This window comes from Hyla sarda, chromosome 6, assembly GCF_029499605.1.
Source record: "Hyla sarda isolate aHylSar1 chromosome 6, aHylSar1.hap1, whole genome shotgun sequence".
In the NCBI taxonomy this organism is placed as follows: Eukaryota; Metazoa; Chordata; class Amphibia; order Anura; family Hylidae; genus Hyla; species Hyla sarda.
This window is the reverse complement of record NC_079194.1, coordinates 59,731,213-59,751,530: the sequence shown is the minus strand read 5'-3', so window position 1 is coordinate 59,751,530 and position 20,318 is coordinate 59,731,213. Positions and strand designations below refer to the sequence as shown.

At 41.7% G+C, this 20,318-nt stretch overlaps 2 protein-coding genes across 4 annotated transcripts in view; one reads left to right on the top strand and one right to left on the bottom strand.

Moving 5' to 3' along the window:
• Positions 1 to 5,100, bottom strand: part of FAM227A (family with sequence similarity 227 member A) — a 40,100-nt gene extending 35,000 nt beyond the window's left edge. Inside the window, exons 1-2 of one of the 2 annotated variants that reach the window (XM_056523865.1) lie at positions 4,821 to 5,100; positions 1,870 to 2,000 (exon numbers count right to left, since the gene is read on the bottom strand). In XM_056523865.1, coding sequence (XP_056379840.1) covers positions 1,870 to 1,993 — 124 coding nt within the window. In that variant the 5' untranslated portion in view covers positions 1,994 to 2,000; positions 4,821 to 5,100. The other variant, XM_056523863.1, reaches the window with a different exon arrangement.
• A 199-nt stretch (positions 5,101 to 5,299) lies between these two features.
• Positions 5,300 to 19,396, top strand: CBY1 (chibby family member 1, beta catenin antagonist). Of its 2 annotated transcripts, XM_056523873.1 has the most exons (5): positions 5,300 to 5,410; positions 10,410 to 10,547; positions 15,308 to 15,413; positions 17,606 to 17,718; positions 18,376 to 19,382. In XM_056523873.1, exons 2-5 carry the CDS (start codon positions 10,470 to 10,472, stop codon positions 18,454 to 18,456), a joined length of 378 nt encoding a protein of 125 aa, XP_056379848.1. In that variant the 5' UTR covers positions 5,300 to 5,410; positions 10,410 to 10,469; the 3' UTR covers positions 18,457 to 19,382. The 2 variants fall into 2 exon arrangements, with proteins under 2 accessions (XP_056379848.1, XP_056379850.1); XM_056523875.1 differs by lacking the exon at positions 5,300 to 5,410 and having other exon boundaries at positions 10,455 to 10,547; positions 18,376 to 19,396.
• Positions 19,397 to 20,318: the final 922 nt, after the last annotated feature.

Genomic DNA, 20,318 nt, shown 5'->3' with positions numbered 1-20,318 from the left:
GATAGTACCCCTCCATGCTCTTTCCTGTCCTATCAGACAGGAGAGAGCACAGGAGTGCTAGCCCACCCTCACTTACTGGACTTTGTCCATGTCTGTGCTTCAGCTTGGACAAAAGTCATAATTTTATAGGCCATGATTTCTATAAAAAGGAAATAACATTTTCTTATGAAGTATATTAGAAAGGATAATGTTTTGCCAAGATGTTCATATAAAAAGTTTTTGAATCTGACAGTGTCCATTTAAATATAAACTAAAAACATCTGTCTAATATTGTATAGGTCCCTCTTGTGCTCCCAAAACAGGTCTGGGGCCTCCACGGATCAGACATTTTGGTGCTAATCGCTGGTATTTAAGCCTAGCAGAACATGACTACGTAGTACACTTTGGAAATCTTTTTTGTATTATTATTATTATTAGAATGGTTCCTTGATAATAAGTTGACCATAGGGTCTCCTTCTGCTGGAAGCCACAAATATTAGTTGTAACCTGTGAGATAATCTGACATGGAATATTGATTTTCATAACTGTAATCCATTTGGCACTAGACAGATTTTGGTGCAGGAGTCTCCAGGCTTTCAGTCATATACCCCATATTGTGGTGTTACCCCCATAATAGTCACAGATTGGCCTAGAAGAATCATAGATTGGTGGCAGCAGTGGTGCTGATAAAGAAAAAATCTTATAAGGAATGGACGTATGAGTCGTCACCAGAGAAATGGTTAAAAATGTGACAGGATTGACACAGGTGTATAGACAGGAGCAGAGCCAAAGGTCAGAACCAGGAGAAGAACAACAGGTGCCAGGCAGACAGTCTGGAGAACAAGGCAGAAGCACAGTCAGGAACAAGGCTGAAATAAGTAACAAAGACAATTTCAGGACAATTGCAGTAGTACAAAGTATGGAAACAAGGATAGGATAAACCTCAAACACTATTCAAGGCAGAGTGGAATGATTTACCCTTCAACAGGCTAATGGGGTTGATGTCTTTTTTTTTAAGCTTCTGCTGTCTCCTCTCTCCCCCCCCCCCCCAACAAATTTCTAAGCTTATTTATGACCACATCAGGAAAGTAGAGATAAGGGTTAAAGATTGAGCCCCTTGGCAGCTTTTCTAAGGGTGCATTCACACCACATTTTTGCAATGCAGTTCCCGTATACGTTTTCAATTTAAAAACAGTATGGAACCGTATTGAAAACTGTATGCATTGAAAACCCTATGTCAAACGGTGCATCCGTTTTGCGTCTTGTACAGTTTTTTGTCCTTTTTTTTCCCATACCCAAAACCATAGCCTACCACGGTTTTTGGTATGGGTGAAAAACCGCATTGAAATAGTATACATTTTTTTTTAAAACATAGGAGTCAATGTGAACCGTAGATAACTGTATGTGCGTACGGTTCCATCCCGTTTTCACCATACGGTTTTTGACTTTGCACAGTTTTTTCTTGGAATTTGAATCAAACAAGTGAAACTTTATTCATAATGGAGTGAAAAGTTAAAAATGTATATGTTTTTTTCTTTAAAAAACAGATGCAACGGACATCATTTTTCAAACGGTATACGGTTTTAATACAAGTTTTGATTCAGTTTTGTCAGGTTTTAAGGAATACGTTTTTCATCACAAACCTGATACAGGAACTGCATTGCAAAAATGTGGTGTGAGTGCAGCCTGAGACAGATTTCACTGATATCAGGGCAATGCATAAGACTGTAGAAGAGAAACTAAACAAAATTTGTAATGAAAACCAATAGATAAAAAAAATTGCACCATAATATGTATTTGCATAAAACAAGAATACAGAATTGCTTCAAAGTGGTCTATTGCGTTGAAAATACTGCTTTAGTAGTAGTATCCTTTTTTATTCAAGGATACAAGCTGGGGATTCTTGAACAGATTTTTGTGCTGTTTTTTTCCTTCTCTCTAGCTCCAGGGGTTGCTCTGTTAAGTCCTCCACATACAAAGCCATAGGGGAATTCAGACGATTGATTGAATCCATTATTTTCCTAAGAACAAAGAGCAAACAATCAAAAGGGGTATTGTAACCTATGTACCTGTCTGGAATTTAGCGCTGTCTCCAGTCTCCGTTTGGTGCGGCCAAAAGCATAGTGTGTTATCTGGGTGATGGCCCTGCACACAACACGCTCACACCTCCCCGAGATGGGGGGGCGATGGCCCTGCATACAATGGGGTTCACACCTTCCCAAGGCAGGAGATTTAAACAGGCAGCTCACAAGCTGAATTGCTTGTAATAGGGGTTAATCACTCCACTAGCTTTCATAGTTCTTTGTTTTCCTGTGAGCTGACCTGTGATTTCTGACCTCTGCCTGTGACCTGACCATCCCTTGCCTTTAGACCTTGTATGGCAATACTCTTCTGGTTTGACCTTTTGCTTGTTTTCTGATGTCCCTTGCCTACTTTACTGCACTGCCATCTAGGTTTGACCCATTGTTTGTTCTGACTGTGTCTTGGATTCTGATTTTGTACTATTTAGCCCATGTGTTACCGACCTGTTCCGTCTGACTATTACCTTTATGCCCCTGCACTTAGTACAACATAGGGAACGCTGCCCAGTTGGGGGGGCCGTCATTTAGGGTAGATCATCCAGGTAAGTAGGGAAAGCAGTTAGATCAAGCACTGGTCTGCACTGCTCCCTATTCTAGATATGACAGGTATGCAAATAAAGATTTTTCTCTATCAAATTCTCACAGTTTTCCAAAATCTCTGCTTGCTGCCATTCTATTAGAACTTTCACTGTTTGCTTCCAGGCATAAATGTGGATTGATCATGAAATGAACACACAGGTCATCTGCTCATTACATAAAGGGTTGGGCCGCACAAATATCTCCTGGGCAGCGGTGACATGGACATAAAGTGCCCTGGACTGCATGTTGGTTACATTTTCACATTGGTTGTTTGTGGATGTACAGTAGTCCCTCAAGTTACAATATTAATTGGTTCCAGGACAGCCATTATATGTTGAAACCATTGTATGTTGAGACCATTACTCTATGGAAACCTGGTAATTGGTTCTGAAGCCACCAAAATGTCATCCACAAATAGGAAAAGTTGAGGATTAAAGAAAATAAGTAGATAACTAAAACAGATAAAGTAAGTCCAGTCTTACATATAAAAGTAAGAAAGAGCTGCTGGAAGCTGTAATCACTATCTATGTCAGTGTTTCCCAACCAGGGTGCCTCCAGCTATTGCACAACTACAACTCCCAGCATGCCCAGACAGCCGTTGGCTGTCTGGGCATGCTGGGAGTTGTAGTTTTGCAACAGCTGGAGGCACCCTGGTTGAGAAACAATGGTTTATGTAGAGGACAGGAGCTTCTTCAGAGTCCTATACAGTACACACAGTGTCCCAAATGGAGCCGCCCTTAATTGGTGTCCAAAGGAGCAGCTAACCCTGGCACAGGTAAGGAGTAGTACATAACTTGTAGTTCCTCCCTGTACTGTAGGGGGCGCTACCAGACACCAGTCAGTGCATGTACTTCAGTAATAGAGGTGATTTACCAGTAAAATGCCCATTCTGATTGGTCAGTTGCTCCAGTTGTGACACGTTTCACAGATCTGGACTGTCTGTAGCATTGTATGTTGAGTCTGGTTTCAAGTTACAATGGTCCAGAAAAGACCATTGTATGTTGAAACTATTGTATGTTGAGGCCATTGTAAGTTGAGGGATCACTGTACAGTATTGTGGGAACAACCATTGTTTAGCTGCAAAACTGTTCAGCCAAGAATGAGTACACCAGTAGAGATGAGCGAACTTACAGTAAATTCGATTCGTCACGAACTTCTCGGCTCGGCAGTTGATGACTTATCCTGCATAAATTAGTTCAGCTTTCAGGTGCTCCGATGGGCTGGAAAAGGTGGATACAGTCCTAGGAGACTCTTTCCTAGGAATGTATCCACCTTTTCCAGCCCACCGGAGCACCTGAAAGCTGAACTAATTTACGCAGGATAAGTCATCAACTGCCGAGCCGAGAAGTTTGTGACGAATCGAATTTACTGTAAGTTCGCTCATCTCTATACACCAGTGGTCTCCAAACTGCGGCCCTCCAGATGTTGCAAAACTACAACTCCCAGCATGCCCGGACAGCCAACGGCTGTCCGGGCATGCTGGGAGTTGTAGTTTTGCAACATCTGGAGGGCCGCAGTTTGCAGACCACTGGAATACACCATGCAGGCGCACACATTTGCAGGTAAACAGCTGTTTTATCCACAGCTTTTTTTTTCTTCTAATGATGTAAATGCATTATTGTCTTGGAAATATGGAAATATGGATATTACATCTTATGGATACCTAAACAGGCCAAAATAGAGGCATGAGGACAATTGATGTCACAAAAACCTGTGTTAATTTTGACTGCAGATATTGATTTAATTTTAGTCATCTGAGTTAGGGATCGACCGATTATCGGTATAAGTTATCGACTATCGGCCCTAACCTCCACAGATTATCGGTATCGGCCCTAAAAAAAACGATATCGGTCGATCCCTAATCTGAGTCATCTAAAGCAAATTGATTCTTTACTCCGTAAGTAAATAGCTATTATCCTGTTATTACAGATAGTATTAAAGTATTATATCTAACGCATGGTTAGCGCCAAAAAGGAAACAAATAAAAAAAATCCTCCCCCAATTTTTTTACAGAAAAATATGTATTTGACAGAAAATAATTTGGCGGGAAAAAAAAAATTCCAGCCTGAAGACTAAAACTGCTTTTACCCTATGAGACCATAAGATTCTCTCTATACCTGACTATTACCCAAATACATGTCATTGCCCCAGGAACAAGTCAATTCCAATACTGTTACCCACTTCCATATGCCGGGAGTTCCACCTTCCCATCTGGCGTCCCTGGTTACTAAGGAAACCTCGTGGACTGTACCATTCTGTAAGCACTTTTGTAGATTTCAGTTTTAAAAGCTCACGTTCATAGCTTAATAATATATAGTTTCCATCATAAACCTATATGAAATAACACGTCAAAGTCGTTTGCTTTATTTTATAGTTGAGTTGGCGCCCCTTAATGATTTTGAAATGGTACAGCCCAAAGAGCGGCGTAGGCAGTTGCGGCTCAAAGCGTTGTTATAGCAACGAAAGCTTACGATTAAACCATTCGTTCAAGGAGGGGGGGATGCGCACTACATACAGCTATGATTTTATATATAAATCAGACCATTACATTTCTTGGTACGAAAACAAATATTTTACAGATTTATAGGCTCAGTGATTGTTTTTGCTAATTCGCAGAATTCGGAACTAGATAGAGGAAGTCTATGTGACCACGTTACTTCCGCTCCCTCTGTTCTTCAGTAGTTGCGTCCAATGCTGTACGCGCATGCGCTGTGCGTAATGCTCAGTAAATCTCGTACGGTACAGTAACGGAAGGGTCGCCCGGGAATCAGGTGACCGCGTATTGTTTTGGACTGTCTTTCTATATACAATATTGTTAATGTGTGCTAATATAGATTCATGTCTTATATTCGAGACACTAGTGTTTCTCAACTATGGTGCCTCCAGCTGTTGCAAAACTACAACTCCCAGCATGCCCGGACAGCCAGAGGCTGTCCGGGCATGCTGGGAGTTGTAGTTTTGCAACAGCTGGAGGCACCCTGATTGGGGAAACACTGAACTAGAAAGTTTTTACTGTTGCAAATGTTGATCTTATATTATAATACATTGGGGGCTATTTGGAAAATCATTGTATCCACAAAGATTTGGGAAAGACCATTTTATTGAGCACCGGAAGACTGTCAGGGAATGCTGGGAGTTGTAGTTTTGGCAACTGCTGGAGAGCCACAGGTCTGGGGGAAAAAAAATGAAAGTTAAAATAAAAATTAAAGGCCCCAAATGTATTAAAATAATAAACTAATTGATAATGATCTTCAGTCAGCACTACAGTCTTACTTTAAAGGGGTACTTGTTTTTTTAAATCAACTGGTGCCAGAAAGTTAAATTGGTAAATTACTTCTATTAAAAAATCTTAATCCTTCCAGTACTTATTAGCTGCTGAATACTACAGAGGAAATTCTTTTCTTTTTGGAACACAGAGCTCTCTCCTGACATCATGACCACAGGGCTCTCTGCTGACATCACAAGCACCGTGCTCTCTGCTGACATCACTGTCCATTTTAGAAACTGTCCAGAGCAGCATATGTTTTTGCTTTGGGGATTTTCTCCTACTCGGGACAGTTCTTAAAATGGACAGAGATGTCAACAGAGAGCACTGTGGTCATGATGTCAGCAGAGAGCTCTGTGTTCCAAAAAGAAAGAATTTCTTCTGTAGTATTCAGCAGCTAGTAAGTACTGGAAGGATTAAGATATTTTTTAATAGAAGTAATTTACAGATCTGTTAATCTTTCTGGCACCAGTTGATTAAAAAAAAAAAAAAAAAAAAAAAAAAAGCTTTTCACCGGAGTACCCCATTAAGAGCAGAGGTCACGTGACTGCCTCAGCCAATTAGCGGCCTCAGCAGTTGTGTTCCGAATTTCTGGCATCATGGCTCCCATCACTATGCGGTGGTGCCAGGAGTGCGAAGGATGACCGCCAAGGCTTTAAGTGGTTGCTGTAGTCACGTGACCAGATCAGCAGCGGATCGTAGAGGTCAGTATAACTTAGTTAATTTAATGCATTTGGGGCCTTTTTAAACCCTTAAAGGGGTATTCCAGGCCAAAACTTTTTTTTTATATATCAACTGGCTCTGGAAAGTTAAACAGATTTGTAAATTACTCCTATTAAAAAATCTTAATCCTTCCAATAGTTATTAGCTTCTGAAGTTGAGTTGCTGTTTTCTGTCTAACTGCTTTCTGATGACTCACGTCCCGGGAGCTGTGCAGTTCCTACGAGGATATTTTCCCATCATGCACAGCTCCCGGGACGTGACATCATCATTGAGCAGTTAGACAGAAAACTTCAGAAGCTAATAACTATTGGAAGGATTAAGATTTGTTAATAGAAGTAATTTACAAATCTGTTTAACTTTCCGAAGCCAGTTGATATATAAAAAAAAGTTTTTGCCTGGATAGCCCCTTTAGAGATGAGCGAACTTACAGTAAATTCGATTCGTCACGAACTTCTCGGCTCGGCAGTTGATGACTTTTCCTGCATAAATTAGTTCAGCTTTCAGGTGCTCCGGTGGGCTGGAAAAGGTGGATACATTCCTAGGAGACTCTTTCCTAGGACTGTATCCACCTTTTCCAGCCCCCCGGAGCACCTGAAGGCTCAACTAATTTATGCAGGAAAAGTCATCAACTGCCGAGCCGAGAAGTTCGTGACAAATCGAATTTACTGTAAGTTCGCTCATCTCTATACCCCTTTAAGGACTTAAGCCAATTTTCATTTTTGCACTTTTGTTTTTTCCTCCTCCCTTTCTAAAAATCATAACGCGTTCAATTTTGCACCTACAGACCCATGTAAGAGCTTTTTTTAAATTTTTTTAAATTTTTTTTTTGCGTAACCAATTGTACTTTGTACTGACATCACTTATGTTATAACATAATGTGCGGCGAAACTAAAAAAAAACTAGTTGTGGGGTGAAATGAAAAAACAAAACGCCATTTTGTAACTTTTTAGGGCTTCCGTTTATACACATTGCGCTTTTCGGTAAAAATGACTCCTTATCTTTCTTTTGTAGGTCCATACGGTTACAAGGAAACCTAATGTATGTAGTTTTTATTGTATTTGACTACTTAAAAAATTATAACTACATGCACCAAAATTTGTATCTTTAAAACTGTCATCTTCTGACCCCCTATAACTTTTTTATTTTTCAGTGCACGGGGCAGTAAAGGCTCATTTTTTGCGCTATTGCCTGTAGTTTTTAGTGGTACCATTTTTGATTGGACTTTTTGATTGCTTTTTATTAATATTTTTATGGTACATGAAGTGACCAAAAATGCACAATTTTGGACTTTGGTATTTTTTTTCACATCTTCGCCATTGACCGTGCGGTTTAGCTGACCTTAGATTTTAATACTTTGGACATTTACGCTTGCTGCGATACCACACGTTTATTTTAATTTTTTATTACATTATTTTATTTAAAAAATGGGGGGTGATTCAAAATGTTATTAGGGGAGGGGCTTATTCACATTTATTAACTTTAAAAAAATTTTTTTTTTTTTTTTTTACATGAAATCTTTTGATTGCATACACTGATCAATGCTATGCTACTCCAGCCTGCATGACAGGCTTGTAGCAATAGAGCACCGATCAGACGGCTAAGAGAGGTAAGAACGGGTTAATGCCTTGCATTGGCCCGATCAGTGATAGCAGGAGCGTGTTTTAAATGCAGGTAACGGGACCAGGTCGTACGCCCTGCGTCCTTAACTGGTTAAAAAAGAAATATATAAAGAAAGAAATACAGTTTGAAAGAATCCATCCCCCTTTTCTACGTGTACCCAGAACTAAGGTACTGGGGAATGGCATCAAAATTATGCGCCGTTTTGAAGGATGGATCTGCCCACATGAGTAAAGTTAGGTTTCCACTTGTTTTCTTCTGGAGTTTTTTTAAAACATGAAAAAAATGGCACAAAATACTTCCCTACAATCGCTCCCAAGATGGGGTTTTTGTGGCTTATCTTTTTTTTTTTCCAAAAATTATTGGTTTTAGTCTTGGCGTTTTCTTTCTTTTCATTTTTATCATGACAAGTCATGTGATTCTTTTATGGTCAAAAACAAAATACCCGCACTCACCATTAGGTTAGCGACAGCCGGCTCCTAGGAATATATGATGGTTAGACCAACGGAACGGGGACCATGCTGTAACGGGCGCTCAGGTGTGAGGCCTCACACCTGAGCGCCCGTTACAGCATGGTCCCCGTTCTGTTGGTCTAACCATCATATAATCCTAGGAGCCGGCTGTCGCTAACCTAATGGTGAGTGCGGGTGTTTTGTTTTTGAGCTTATCTTCTATGCACATTAATTTTCTCCTATGTTCGGATCTTCCCAGCACCACCATAGCTGACGGCCTTTTCAGACCCGTCTCCGTGTGAGCTGTTCGTTCGGAGTTTAACCCTATCATTTCTGAATCAATCGCAAGTAGTGCTATTCCTTCCTTCCTTACTCACCCTATTGATTCTTTTATGGTGTGACTCAGGATTTCTATTGAAGAAATTGGGGGAAAAGAAAGCCAATGCTAAACCCACATGGTGTTTTCTATGTTTTTTTTTTTTTGCCATAGGAAGGAAACACCAAGATTTTGTGTATATAAATTTTTTTTTTCAAAAAGCCATAATCTCAACTTGTGATTATGAAAAACTCACACTGAACCTTAGAAAAATGGCAAAGATGAATAAAAAAAAAAATTCTATAGGAAAAAATGACAAGTGGGTTTGGTGTTGCTTAAAGGGGTTATCCACCATTAGGTGATTTTAGTACGTACCTGGCAGGCAGTAATGGACATGCTTAGGAAGGATCTGCGCTTGTCTTGGGGCTAAATGGCTATGTTGTGAGATTACCATAACACTGTGGCTAGCTTTTTGTGAACTGGTATTTCCTGTATGAATTTTCTTTTTTTGACTACAAATCCCACAATTCCATTTTCCTCCCTCCTACACATTAACTACCCCACCAATTGAAATATAAATGAGCTGCATCCATTCAAAAGACCTGTGGTTTTCAATCAGGGTGCCTACAGCTGTTGCATTAGTTGCAGTTGTTCTCTCTCCCACCAAGAGATCCCTCCACCCATTGAAGCAGACAGTTCTCCCTGTCATCAGCTGACTAGTGATGTCAGGTCTCGGCCGCATTGCAACCTGGGAAAAATCTGAGACAACAGTCATTTTTTATGCTGTTAAAAATAAATATTGGCGTGAAAATCGCAGAAGAATTGTGAGAAAACCGTCACACACAGGTACATACACTATATTATGAACTACACTAACTTTACAGCCCCTGTAGCATAGTCAAATAAAAAGAAACAATCCTGGAATACCCCTTTAAATCCCTATTGACTTTCAGATAACATCTGGTTGTGACATTTTGGCACCCAAACAAACATATTTTTTGGGGTGTTTAAAAGAAAAACCTAGCCCTAGCCTGGCACCTTTAGTGTCAGGTATACAAAAAAAGCAAACAAAAACAAGCGGAGTGCTTCTTTAAAAGAACATATGGCAAAGGTTTAATGGAGAGTAACTGTGCCTAGACTCTGGTTCACTCCATTGCTTACATTCCTACTAGTCATTAAAGCCCACAGCAGCTAAAGTTTGGTAACCCATAGTTCTATTAGTTTATTATTGTATTGTTTTTTGCCTGGTACAAGAATGCAGCAGACTAAACCATCCTGCCTAGAAGAAGCACCTGAAACCAAGAAGTCAGTGTGAACATTGTCTAAAGTGAGTTGTGAAGAGGTTGTTTTTTTATCAATACTCATAGTGTTGTTTTTTTTTCTTTTCTCTATTGTAGGAAAGCATAAGTTGGTAACATAGTCGGTTCATTCTGGAATCCAAGTGGAAATTAGGCAAGATGCCCATATTTGGGAACACCTTCAGCCCCAAGAAAACGCCCCCGAGAAAATCTGCATCGCTTTCCAACTTGCACGCAGTATGTATTTTATTGCTCTTACTATGTCCTTTTTGGCCATGTTTCATACACTGTGCATAAGCCTAATTCAGTGCTTTCCAACCAGGGTGCTCCCAGCTGTTGCAAAACTACAACTCCCAGCATGCCCGGACAGCCAAAGGCTGTCCGGGCATGCTGGGAGTTGTGGTTTTGCAACAGCTGGAGGCACCCTGGTTGGGAAACTTGCATCGATTTCCAACTTGGGCCTTATAGAAATCAAACAGGAATCCTGGGATCCATTTTCTTTCCTTCAGGTGGGCTAAGATAGCTTGGGGTCAGACAAGATATTCACAGGCCTACGAGAAACGGTTTAGAATTGCTGTATCACAGCAGAAAAAAGCCACTTCTGTATTCACAAACAAGTAGTTTATGTCATATAATTCATTATAAGTTTAACCTCTTAAGGACCCAGGACGTATGCGTACGTCACGAGTCCCTGTCCTGCGATATAACGCGGGGTCACACGGTGACCCCGCATCATATCGCGGCGGGCCCGGCGTCATAGTGAAGCCGAGACCCGCCTCTAATAGCGCGCGGCACTGATCGCTGTGCCGCGCGCTATTAACCCTTTAGCCGCGCGCTCAAAGCTGAGCCGTGCAGCTAAAAACGAAAGTAAAAGTGCCCGGCTAGCTCAGGGAGCTGTTCGGGATTGCCGCGGTATAATCGCGGCATCCTGAACAGCTGTAGCACAGGAGGAGGTCTTCTTACCTTCTCCTGTGCTGTCCGATCGCCGAATGAATGCTTCAAGCCTGAGATCCAGCCTTGAGCATTCAATCGCCGAAAACACCGATTGATCCATTCCTATGGAGATGGATCAATCAGTGTAAAAGATCAGTTAATGCAATGTTATAGCCCCCCCTATAGGAGCTATAATATTGCATAAGAAAAGTGTAAAAAAAATCATTAACCCTTTCAATTATCCCTTCCCCTAAAAAAAAGTTTGAATCACCCGGCATTTCCAAAAATAAAAAAAACATTATGTAAATAATAATAAAAATAAACATATGTGGTATCGCCGCGTGCGGAAATGTCTGAATTATAAAAATATACCGCTTTTTAAACCGCTCGTTCAATGGCGTACGTGCAAAAAAATTCCAAAGTCCAAAATAGCGCATTTTTGATCACTTTTTATACCACAAAAAAGTGAATAAAAAGTGATCAAAAAGTCTGATCAGAACAAAAATTGTACCGCTAAAAACTTCAGATGACGGCGCAAAAAATGAGTCCTCAAAGCGCCCTGAACACAGAAAAATAAAAAAGTTATAGGGGTCAGAAGATGACCATTTTAAACGTATAAATTTTCCTGCATGTATTCATGATTTTATTCGGAAGTGATACAAATTCAAACCTATATAAGTAGGGTATCATTTTAATCGTATGGACCTACAAAATAAAGATAAGGTATCATTTTTGACAAAAAATGTACTGCGTAAAAACAGAAGCCCCCAAAACTTACAAAAGTGTTTTTTCATCAATTTTGTCGCACATTGATTTTTTTTTCCCGTTTCACCGTAGATTTTTGGGTAAAATGACTAATGTCATTACAAAGTAGAATTAGTGACGCAAAAATTAAGCCATTATATATAATTTTAGGTGAAAATTTTTAAGAGTTATGATTTTTTAAAGTTAAGGAGGAAAAATAGAAAATGAAAAAACGGAAAAAGCCCGGGTCCTTAAGGGGTACTCGGGTGGAAAACGTTTTTTTTCTTTAAATCAACTGGTGCCAGAAAGTTGAACAGATTTATAAATTACTTTTATTAAAAAATCTTAATCCTTCCAGTACTTATTAGCTGCTGAATACTACAGAGGAAATTATTTTCTTTTTGGAACACAGTGCTCTCTGCTGACATCTCTGTCCATTTTAGGAACCGTCCTGAGCAGCATATGTTTGCTATGGGGATTTTCTCCTACTCTGGACATTTCTTAAAATGGACAGAGGTGTCAGCAGAGAACATTGTGCTCGTGATTCAGCAGAGAGCTCTGTGTTCCAAAAAGAAAAGAATTTCCTCTGTAGTATTCAGCAGCTAATAAGTACTGGAAGGATTGAGATTTTTAAATAAACAGATTTGTAAATTACTTCTATTTAAAAATCTCAATCCTTTCAGTACTTTACATTAGCTGCTGAATACTACAGAGGAAATTCTTTTCTTTTTGGAACACAGAGCTCTCTGCTGAATCACGAGCACAGTGCTCTCTGCTGACACCTCTGTCCATTTTAAGAACTGTCCAGAGTAGGAGAAAATCCCCATAGCAAACATATGCTGCTCTGAACAGTTCCTAAAATGGACAGAGATGTCAGCAGAGAGCACTGTGCTCATGATGTCAGCAGAGAGCACTGTGTTCCAAAAAGAAAATAATTTCCTCTGTAGTATTCAGCAGCTAATAAGTACTGGAAGGATAGAGATTTTTAAATAGAAGTAATTTACAAATCTGTTTAACTTTCTGGCACCAGTTGATAAAAAAAAAAAAAAAGTTTTCCACCGGAGTACCCCTTTTAAAAGTACATCACAGCAGTTCCTGTACCTGTAAGTATCTTCAGTTCTTCCTATATCAAATTTGGCTATTTTTAGGCTGGCGTTTTAGGGATGGCATATTTGATGACAGTGTTCCTGCCATTGAAAAATTTTTTTTGAACGGTGGGGGCTGAGTGCTGAGACCCAGGGGTTGCAGGGAGGTGAGGAACCAAATGGCCACACACACCTCTCCTAGACCGCCAGGAGGGCCACCCAGAAGGGCTACCGCATCCTGACAATCCTGTATACAAAACAAACACGCTCTCCGAGATCCTTGTCTCTCTGCTGTCTATAAGGCTGCAAGACAAAGATCGCTGAGAGGCTACTACGCACTTATCCCCTCCTGATGGGTGGGGGTCTCAGCACTAAGAACCTGAACGATCAAAACGTTTCACATGTCTCTGTGACAGTTTTTTTTTTTTCTTTTAAATAAATGACAGGACACTTTAAAGGAAAACTCAGCCTGTTCACCTACACTAAACCTAATACACTGGGTTATAGTGTGGTCGAACAGGAGTCCAACGAGGGGTCACTTACTTAACCCCTTAACGACGCAGGCCGTAAATGTACGTCCTGGTGAGGTGGTACTTAACGCACAAGGACGTACATTTACGTCCTGTACATGACTGCGAGCATCGGAACGATGCTCGTGGCAGTTCCCGGCTGCTGATAGCAGCCAGGGAACCGCCGGTGATGGCTGACATCCGCGATCGCTTGGATGTCCGTCGCGTGGATGTCCGTCGCGTGGATGTCCGTCGCGTCCGATGCGTGGATAACCCCTCAGATGCCGTGATCAATACAGATCACGGCATCTGCGGCAATGCGGCATTTAATGTGGATGATCGGATCGCCCGCAACGATGCCGCGGGGATCCGGTCATCCATAATGGTGGACGGAGGTCCCCTCACCTGCCTCTGTCCATCTCTCGGCATCTCCTGCTCTGGTCTGAGATTGAGCAGACCAGAGCAGTAGATAGCCGATAACACTGATCAACTGATTGCTGTAAATAGTCCCCTATGGGGACTATTAAAGTGTGAAAATAAAAGTTAAAAAAAAATGTAAAAACATTTGAAAAATCCCCTCCCCCAGTAAAAATTTTTATTGTCCCTTTTCCCCATGTAAAAAATATGTCCAGTAGGTCCTAAGATATGTTCCCCAGAAGATCCACTGCTGAATTCAGTGAATTGCGCAGTAGGGGCGGGGCTTCGCAGGGGACAGGGCATCGTGACTCCTCTTCACTAGGATGTGGAGTCATAGACAATAAATATGTAAATATGCAAAGCTCCGCCCCCTGGGCGCGATTCACTGAATTCAACAGAGGATCTTCTGGAGGACATATCTCGGGACCTACTGGACATATTTAAGTAACCACTCATTGGACTCCTGTTCACCCACACTATAGTCTGACAGTTTTCCTTTTAAATGGCATATATTATTTTTAGTTACTAGCTTGTGTTTTATATTCTATGTATAGTGTAAAGAAAAAACAAAATTATGTCAGGTCCTACACTTTTATATTGGAAAACCCAGAAGATCTCTTTCTGTGACTGGTGTGTAATTGGTCTTCACCATTGTTTATCTTCCAGACATTAAGCTCTATCTAGAGTTTATCTCATGTGACTTTATTATTAACTGTTGAAGGGGTTATCCAGTGTTTTGAAGAATTATATGGTGCTGGGTGGGGGAAAATAGAAAAAAAAACTATACTTACTTAGGCCTGGTCCCACACAGCTCTTGTTTAGCTCTGATCTTCTCTCTTTTTCAGGCCTTTGAGACAAAAGTTTGGTGCAGGACCGGCCCGATCAGCCAATCACTGGCCACAGCGGTGTCCTATTTCGGCCAACAATTACCTTAATGCGCAGGTCGGGCACCAAACAGTTGTCTCAGGTGCAGAAAAAAAAAAAGAGAAGACTGAGGGACCCGACAGAGCCAAAAGGCAGTTGCGGGGGACAGGGGCTAGGTTTTTTTTTTTTTTCTATTTTCCCCCACCCAGAACCATATTATGTTTTTTGGTAAACACTGGATAACACTCCTTTAGGGTAGGGTCACATGTGTCGTATTTTGCTGCATACTTTACTACCCATTAAACTCAGTGGGTAGCAAAATATGGCCCTTTGACCCTACTCTTATGGTTATGATTTATTCGATTCTAAACAATACATACTATGGCATTTAGTCCTTTTACTAACTAGAGTTTTTTTTTTTTTTGGTTCTTTTTCTTTCTACTAGCTGGACCGGACAACAAAGGAGGTGGAGCTGGGTTTGGATTATGGTTTTCCCAGCATCAATATTGCAGGGCAGAGTCTCAGGTTTGACAACGGAGAGTGGATTGATGGTAAGTTATTAGGCTGCAGATAGTATTGTGGCTTCTACTAGTCCAAATCACAATCACCAGAGATGGACCAGGTGACTGCCCGCTCCTTCCAGTGGGTGGAGTGGCGGGGGGGGGGGGGGGGGTTGGGTAAAGGCAGGCACATTTGTTATACACTGCTCAAAAAAATAAAGGGAACACTTAAACAACACAATGTAACTCCAAGTCAATGACACTTCTGTGAAATCCCACTGTCCACTCAGGAAGAACACTGATTGACAATCAATTTCACATGCTGTTGTGCAAATGGACCAGACAATAGGCGGACATTATAGGCAATTAGCAAGACATCCCCAGGTGGTGACCACAGACCACTTCTCAGTTTCTATGCTTCCTGGCTGATGTTTTGGTCACTTTTGAATGCTGGCAGTGCTTTCACTCTAGTGGTAGCATGAGACGGAGTCTACAACCCACACAAGTGGCTCAGGTAGTGCAGCTCACCCAGGATGGCACATCAGTGCGAGCTGTGGCAAGGTTTGCTGTGTCTGTAAGCGTAGTGTCCAGAGCATGGAGGCGCTACCAGGAGACAGGCCAGTACATCAGGAGACATGGAGGAGGCCGTAGGAGGGTAACAACCCAGCAGCAGGACCGCTACCTCCACCTTTATGCAAGGAGGAGCAGGAGAAGCACTGCCAGAGCCCTGCACAATGACCTCCAGCAGGCCACAAATGTGCATGTGTCCACTCAAACAGTCACAAACAGACTCCATGAGGGTGGTACGAGGGCCCGACGTACACAGGTGGGGGTTGTGCTTACAGCCCAACACCGTGCAGGACGTTTGGCATTTGCCAGAGAACACCAAGATTGGCCAATTCGCCACTGGCGCACTGTGCTCTTCACAGATGAAAGCAGGGTGACACTGAGCATATGTAACAGATGTGACAGAGTCTGGAGATGCAGTGGAGAACGTTCTGCTGCCTGCAACATCCTCCAGCATGACCAGTTTGGCGGTGGGTCAGTAATGGTGTGGGGTGGCATTTCTTTGGGGGGCTGCACAGCCCTCCATGTGCTTGCCAGAGGTAGCCTGAATGTCATTAGGTACCGAGATGAGATCCTCAGACCCCTGAATCCGATTCAGCACATTTGGGACATTGTCTCGCTCCATCCACCAATGCCACGTTGCACCACAGACTGTCCAGGAGTTGGCGGATGCTTTAGTCCAGGTCTGGGAGGAGATCCCTCAGGAGACCATCCACCACCTCATCAGGAGCATGCCCAGGCATTGTAGGGAGGTCATACGGGCATGTGGAGGCCACACACACTACTGAGCCTCATTGTGACTTGTTTTAAGGACATTACATAAAGTTGGATCAGCCTGTAGTGGGGTTTTCCACTGTGATTTTGAGTGTGACTCGATATCCAGACCTCCATGGGTTGATAAATTTGATTTCCATTGATAATTTTTGTGTGATTTTGTAGTCAGCACATTCAACTATGTAAAGACGAAAGTATTTCATACGATTAGTTCATTCATTCAGATCTAGGATGTGTTATCTTAGTGTTCCCTTTATATTTTTGAGCAGTGTACTTTTCCCTATACCAGCTTAGGGTTATGCAGTGATCTCTGGTTGTTACAAAGCTTCAGCTTCTTGGAGGGAGGGGGATGGGATTTGAGGTGATTAATAAGAAAACAACTACAATGCATTCCTGGGAGATCAAGCATTAGGACGGTCATGTGATGTGGCACTGACACCTGCTCAAAGTTCAGCAGAGAGAAAAAAATAACTGGAAGAAATATGATAAAGAATGCTTATTTTTCACAATAGAATGAAAGTTTGTGTTAAAGGGGTATTCTGGGTTCATACATCTTATCCCCTACCCAAAGGATTGGGGATAAGATGTATGATCGCAGGGGTCCCGCTGCTGGGGAACCCCACGATCTCTGTGCAGCCTCTGGCATTCTGTGCTGGGCGCTGCCTCAGAGACGGGGATGTCCCATAGACATGAATGGAGGGGGTGTGGCATGACATCACTTGGGGCGTGACCGTGACGTCATATCCCTGTCTCGGAAGCAGCGCCCCTGCACATAATGCTGGGGGCTGCACCGAGGTCGTGGGGGTCCCCAGCGGCATAACCCCTGTTGAATGAAATGTAAGCAATATCTGCATTGTGGACTGTTGTACAGTAAATAACTGTATATACTCTACTTCTCGTAGAATCGGGTGGTACTGGATCACAAAAGGATGTCCAACGTCTTCGAAAGAGAAATCTGCAATTGGAAGAGGAAAATAACCTGCTGCGCCTGAAAGTAGAAATCCTGCTGGACATGGTAATGAGTAATAGTTGGTACAGTAGGAAAGTGGGGAACCATTTTATAAAGACATTGCTCAAAACCTAAACAATGGCGTGATCCAGTGTAGAATCATTTTATGTAAATAGAGTCTCGCATATCTGATGGTAAAAAAAGACAAATTTACAAGGGGGGGTCCTGCTGTCTCCAAGGTGGGGTCCTGCTGGCTACAAGGGGAGATGCTGCTAATGTCTGCAACTATCTATACTACCTACAAGGGGATACTACCTACTATTAAAGGCAATCTTACAGCAGAGTCACCTGCACTAACTTGAATTTATAGGTAGATAGTACAGGTGACCTGGTTTCTACCGTTGCTCACCATGGGAACATCAGCGCAATTGCTCCGGAGACATCGGTCTCGCCGCCAATGCAAATTCCCTGTTCTTCCCTATGGAGAAGAGAGAAATCTTGGCTCATACTACAGCACGGTAAGCAGGAACCCACATATCAGCACGGTAAGCAGCGCCAGAAACTGGGTCACCCTGGTGTCAGATTAACTTTAAATTAAAAGCACTCATAATTGATATCGGCGAGTACTAGAATTAAAGTATCGGTACTCGTCCTCGGCCTTAAAATAATAGTATCGGGACATCCCTATCTTACATATTACTCTCTCTCTCTTTATGACCATAGCTTTCTGAGGCAACAGCAGAATCTCACCTCAAAGATAAGGAGCTTGAGGAAATGAAGAGCTCGAATGGACGGAGAAAATAAATCTAATAAAATAATGCAGGAGGAGCTCATGTATAATACCTGCATCATACAGAAGATTTACAACACTTCTCTCCGGATTCATTTTAGGTCTCATTCACTTCACATTTTTAGGGTATTTCCCCAGCATATGATGTGATACCAGCAGAAAAGGTTTTTCAGTGTATACATATGACTACATGTGGCCTGTGTCGTAGTCGTACATGCTTTTGAGTCCCACAAAAGAAGTAGACATTTGGAAAATAAAATAAAGGTAATCGCTAATAGATATTTAGCCATGGGCATTCTTAAAGGGGTACTCCTTTTACACCCCCTTCCATAGACTTGCATTGAGGGGCGTGATGTCATGAGGGGGTGGGGCCTTGACATCAAGAGCTCCCGACAGTTTGTTCCAAACACTGAGCAGCGGAGTACCGCTTTAAGTATATGTCAAAATATCTTTTCTCAGCTATGCCAACATATACCAGCAATTCCAAATAATTCCAGCAGTGACATACAGCAAGGTTGTTGTGGTGGTCACCGTCAACGTTCCAAAAACACCACTAAAATTTTTGATGCAGTTTTTTGTGCCAAGGGCAGAAGTGGATCCAGAAGGAAGACATTCATTTGCTACTTATAAATTTCTTATTTCTGCTGGATGTGGTGCAAAAAACAGCATTAAAAACTGCAGTCTGGTCTTATTTTCTTAAGATGACTAGTTATTTATTTGTAAATATATTACACTTGGAATATATTATTTTAGTAGATTAAAGGGGGGTGGAGTACCCCTTTAAGCATGAAGAGACAAGGAACAAGGATGTTTGTCTGTTTCAGTAACTACAGATGTTAGGAGATTTCAGGTCCAAATGACCAGTCAGACCTCTATATATTTAGGCTTTGTCTAATTAAATATAACTACTAAGAATGTGAAATTTTTTAAATATAGTTTTTATATACATTTGAATAAAATCTTAATAAAAACTATGTTCCTTTTGTAATTTTACCTGCAAAACAAAACACATTCTACTGGATTTTTGGTTACACACACATTGCAAAAATTTACACGGAATTTACACAAAAAAGCACAATACAATTCCAGTGAATGGAATAATCTGCTTTGCATTTCACCCATTCCATTGCAGTAGATGAAGTAAACAGCCAAATCCGCATAGGATCCGATCAGGCATAATATTAACCTCTTAAGGACGCAGGGCGTACCCTGCGCCTGCTCCCGTGATATAACGCAGTGTCATGCACTGACCCAGCATCATATCAGGTTGGTCCCGATTACGGTGATGTCCAGTATTAACCCCTTAGACGCAGCGAACAAAGTTGATCACCATGTCTAAAATGTAAAAAAATGCTTCCCGGCAGCTCAGTCGGGCTGATCGGGATCACTGCGGTAAAACCGCAGGGTCCCGATCAGCTGAGAGGACACGAGGAGGGTCCCTACCTTACTTCACGTTGTCCGATCCAGGCATGAGCAATCGAGCGCCGATAACCCTGATCAATGCTATGGTATAGCATTGTTCAGTGTATGCAACCAAGGTATTGCATATTATAGTCCCCTATGGGGCTATACAAGTGTAAATAAAATAAAAAAGTGTAAAAAAAAGTTAATAAATGTGACTTAACCCCTTCCCTAATAAAAGTTTGAATCACCCCCCTTTTCCCATTTAAAAAAAAGGCTAGGTGCGTGTGCGTCACTTACCTGGGGAAGGGATGATACTACGATGTCGCTATGAGAAAAAGACAAGCTGCTGGAGGCAGTGTCATGGTCCGGACAAAGTTCTGCTGCAAATCCTTTGGTCCTGGAATCATGTGGTTATTACTGTAATACATAGCACCTACCTAAGCCTTGTACAGACCACGTCCACCCCTTCATT

Bases quoted from the DNA above. Each gene is read 5' to 3' on its own strand.
- CBY1 (XM_056523875.1), top strand. From the start codon at position 10,470: ATGCCCATATTTGGGAACACCTTCAGCCCCAAGAAAACGCCCCCGAGA. The intron at 15,414-17,605 runs GTAAGTTATTAG...TACTTCTCGTAG, and splicing joins CAACGGAGAGTGGATTGATG to AATCGGGTGGTACTGGATCA. The intron at 17,719-18,375 runs GTAATGAGTAAT...TTATGACCATAG, and splicing joins TAGAAATCCTGCTGGACATG to CTTTCTGAGGCAACAGCAGA.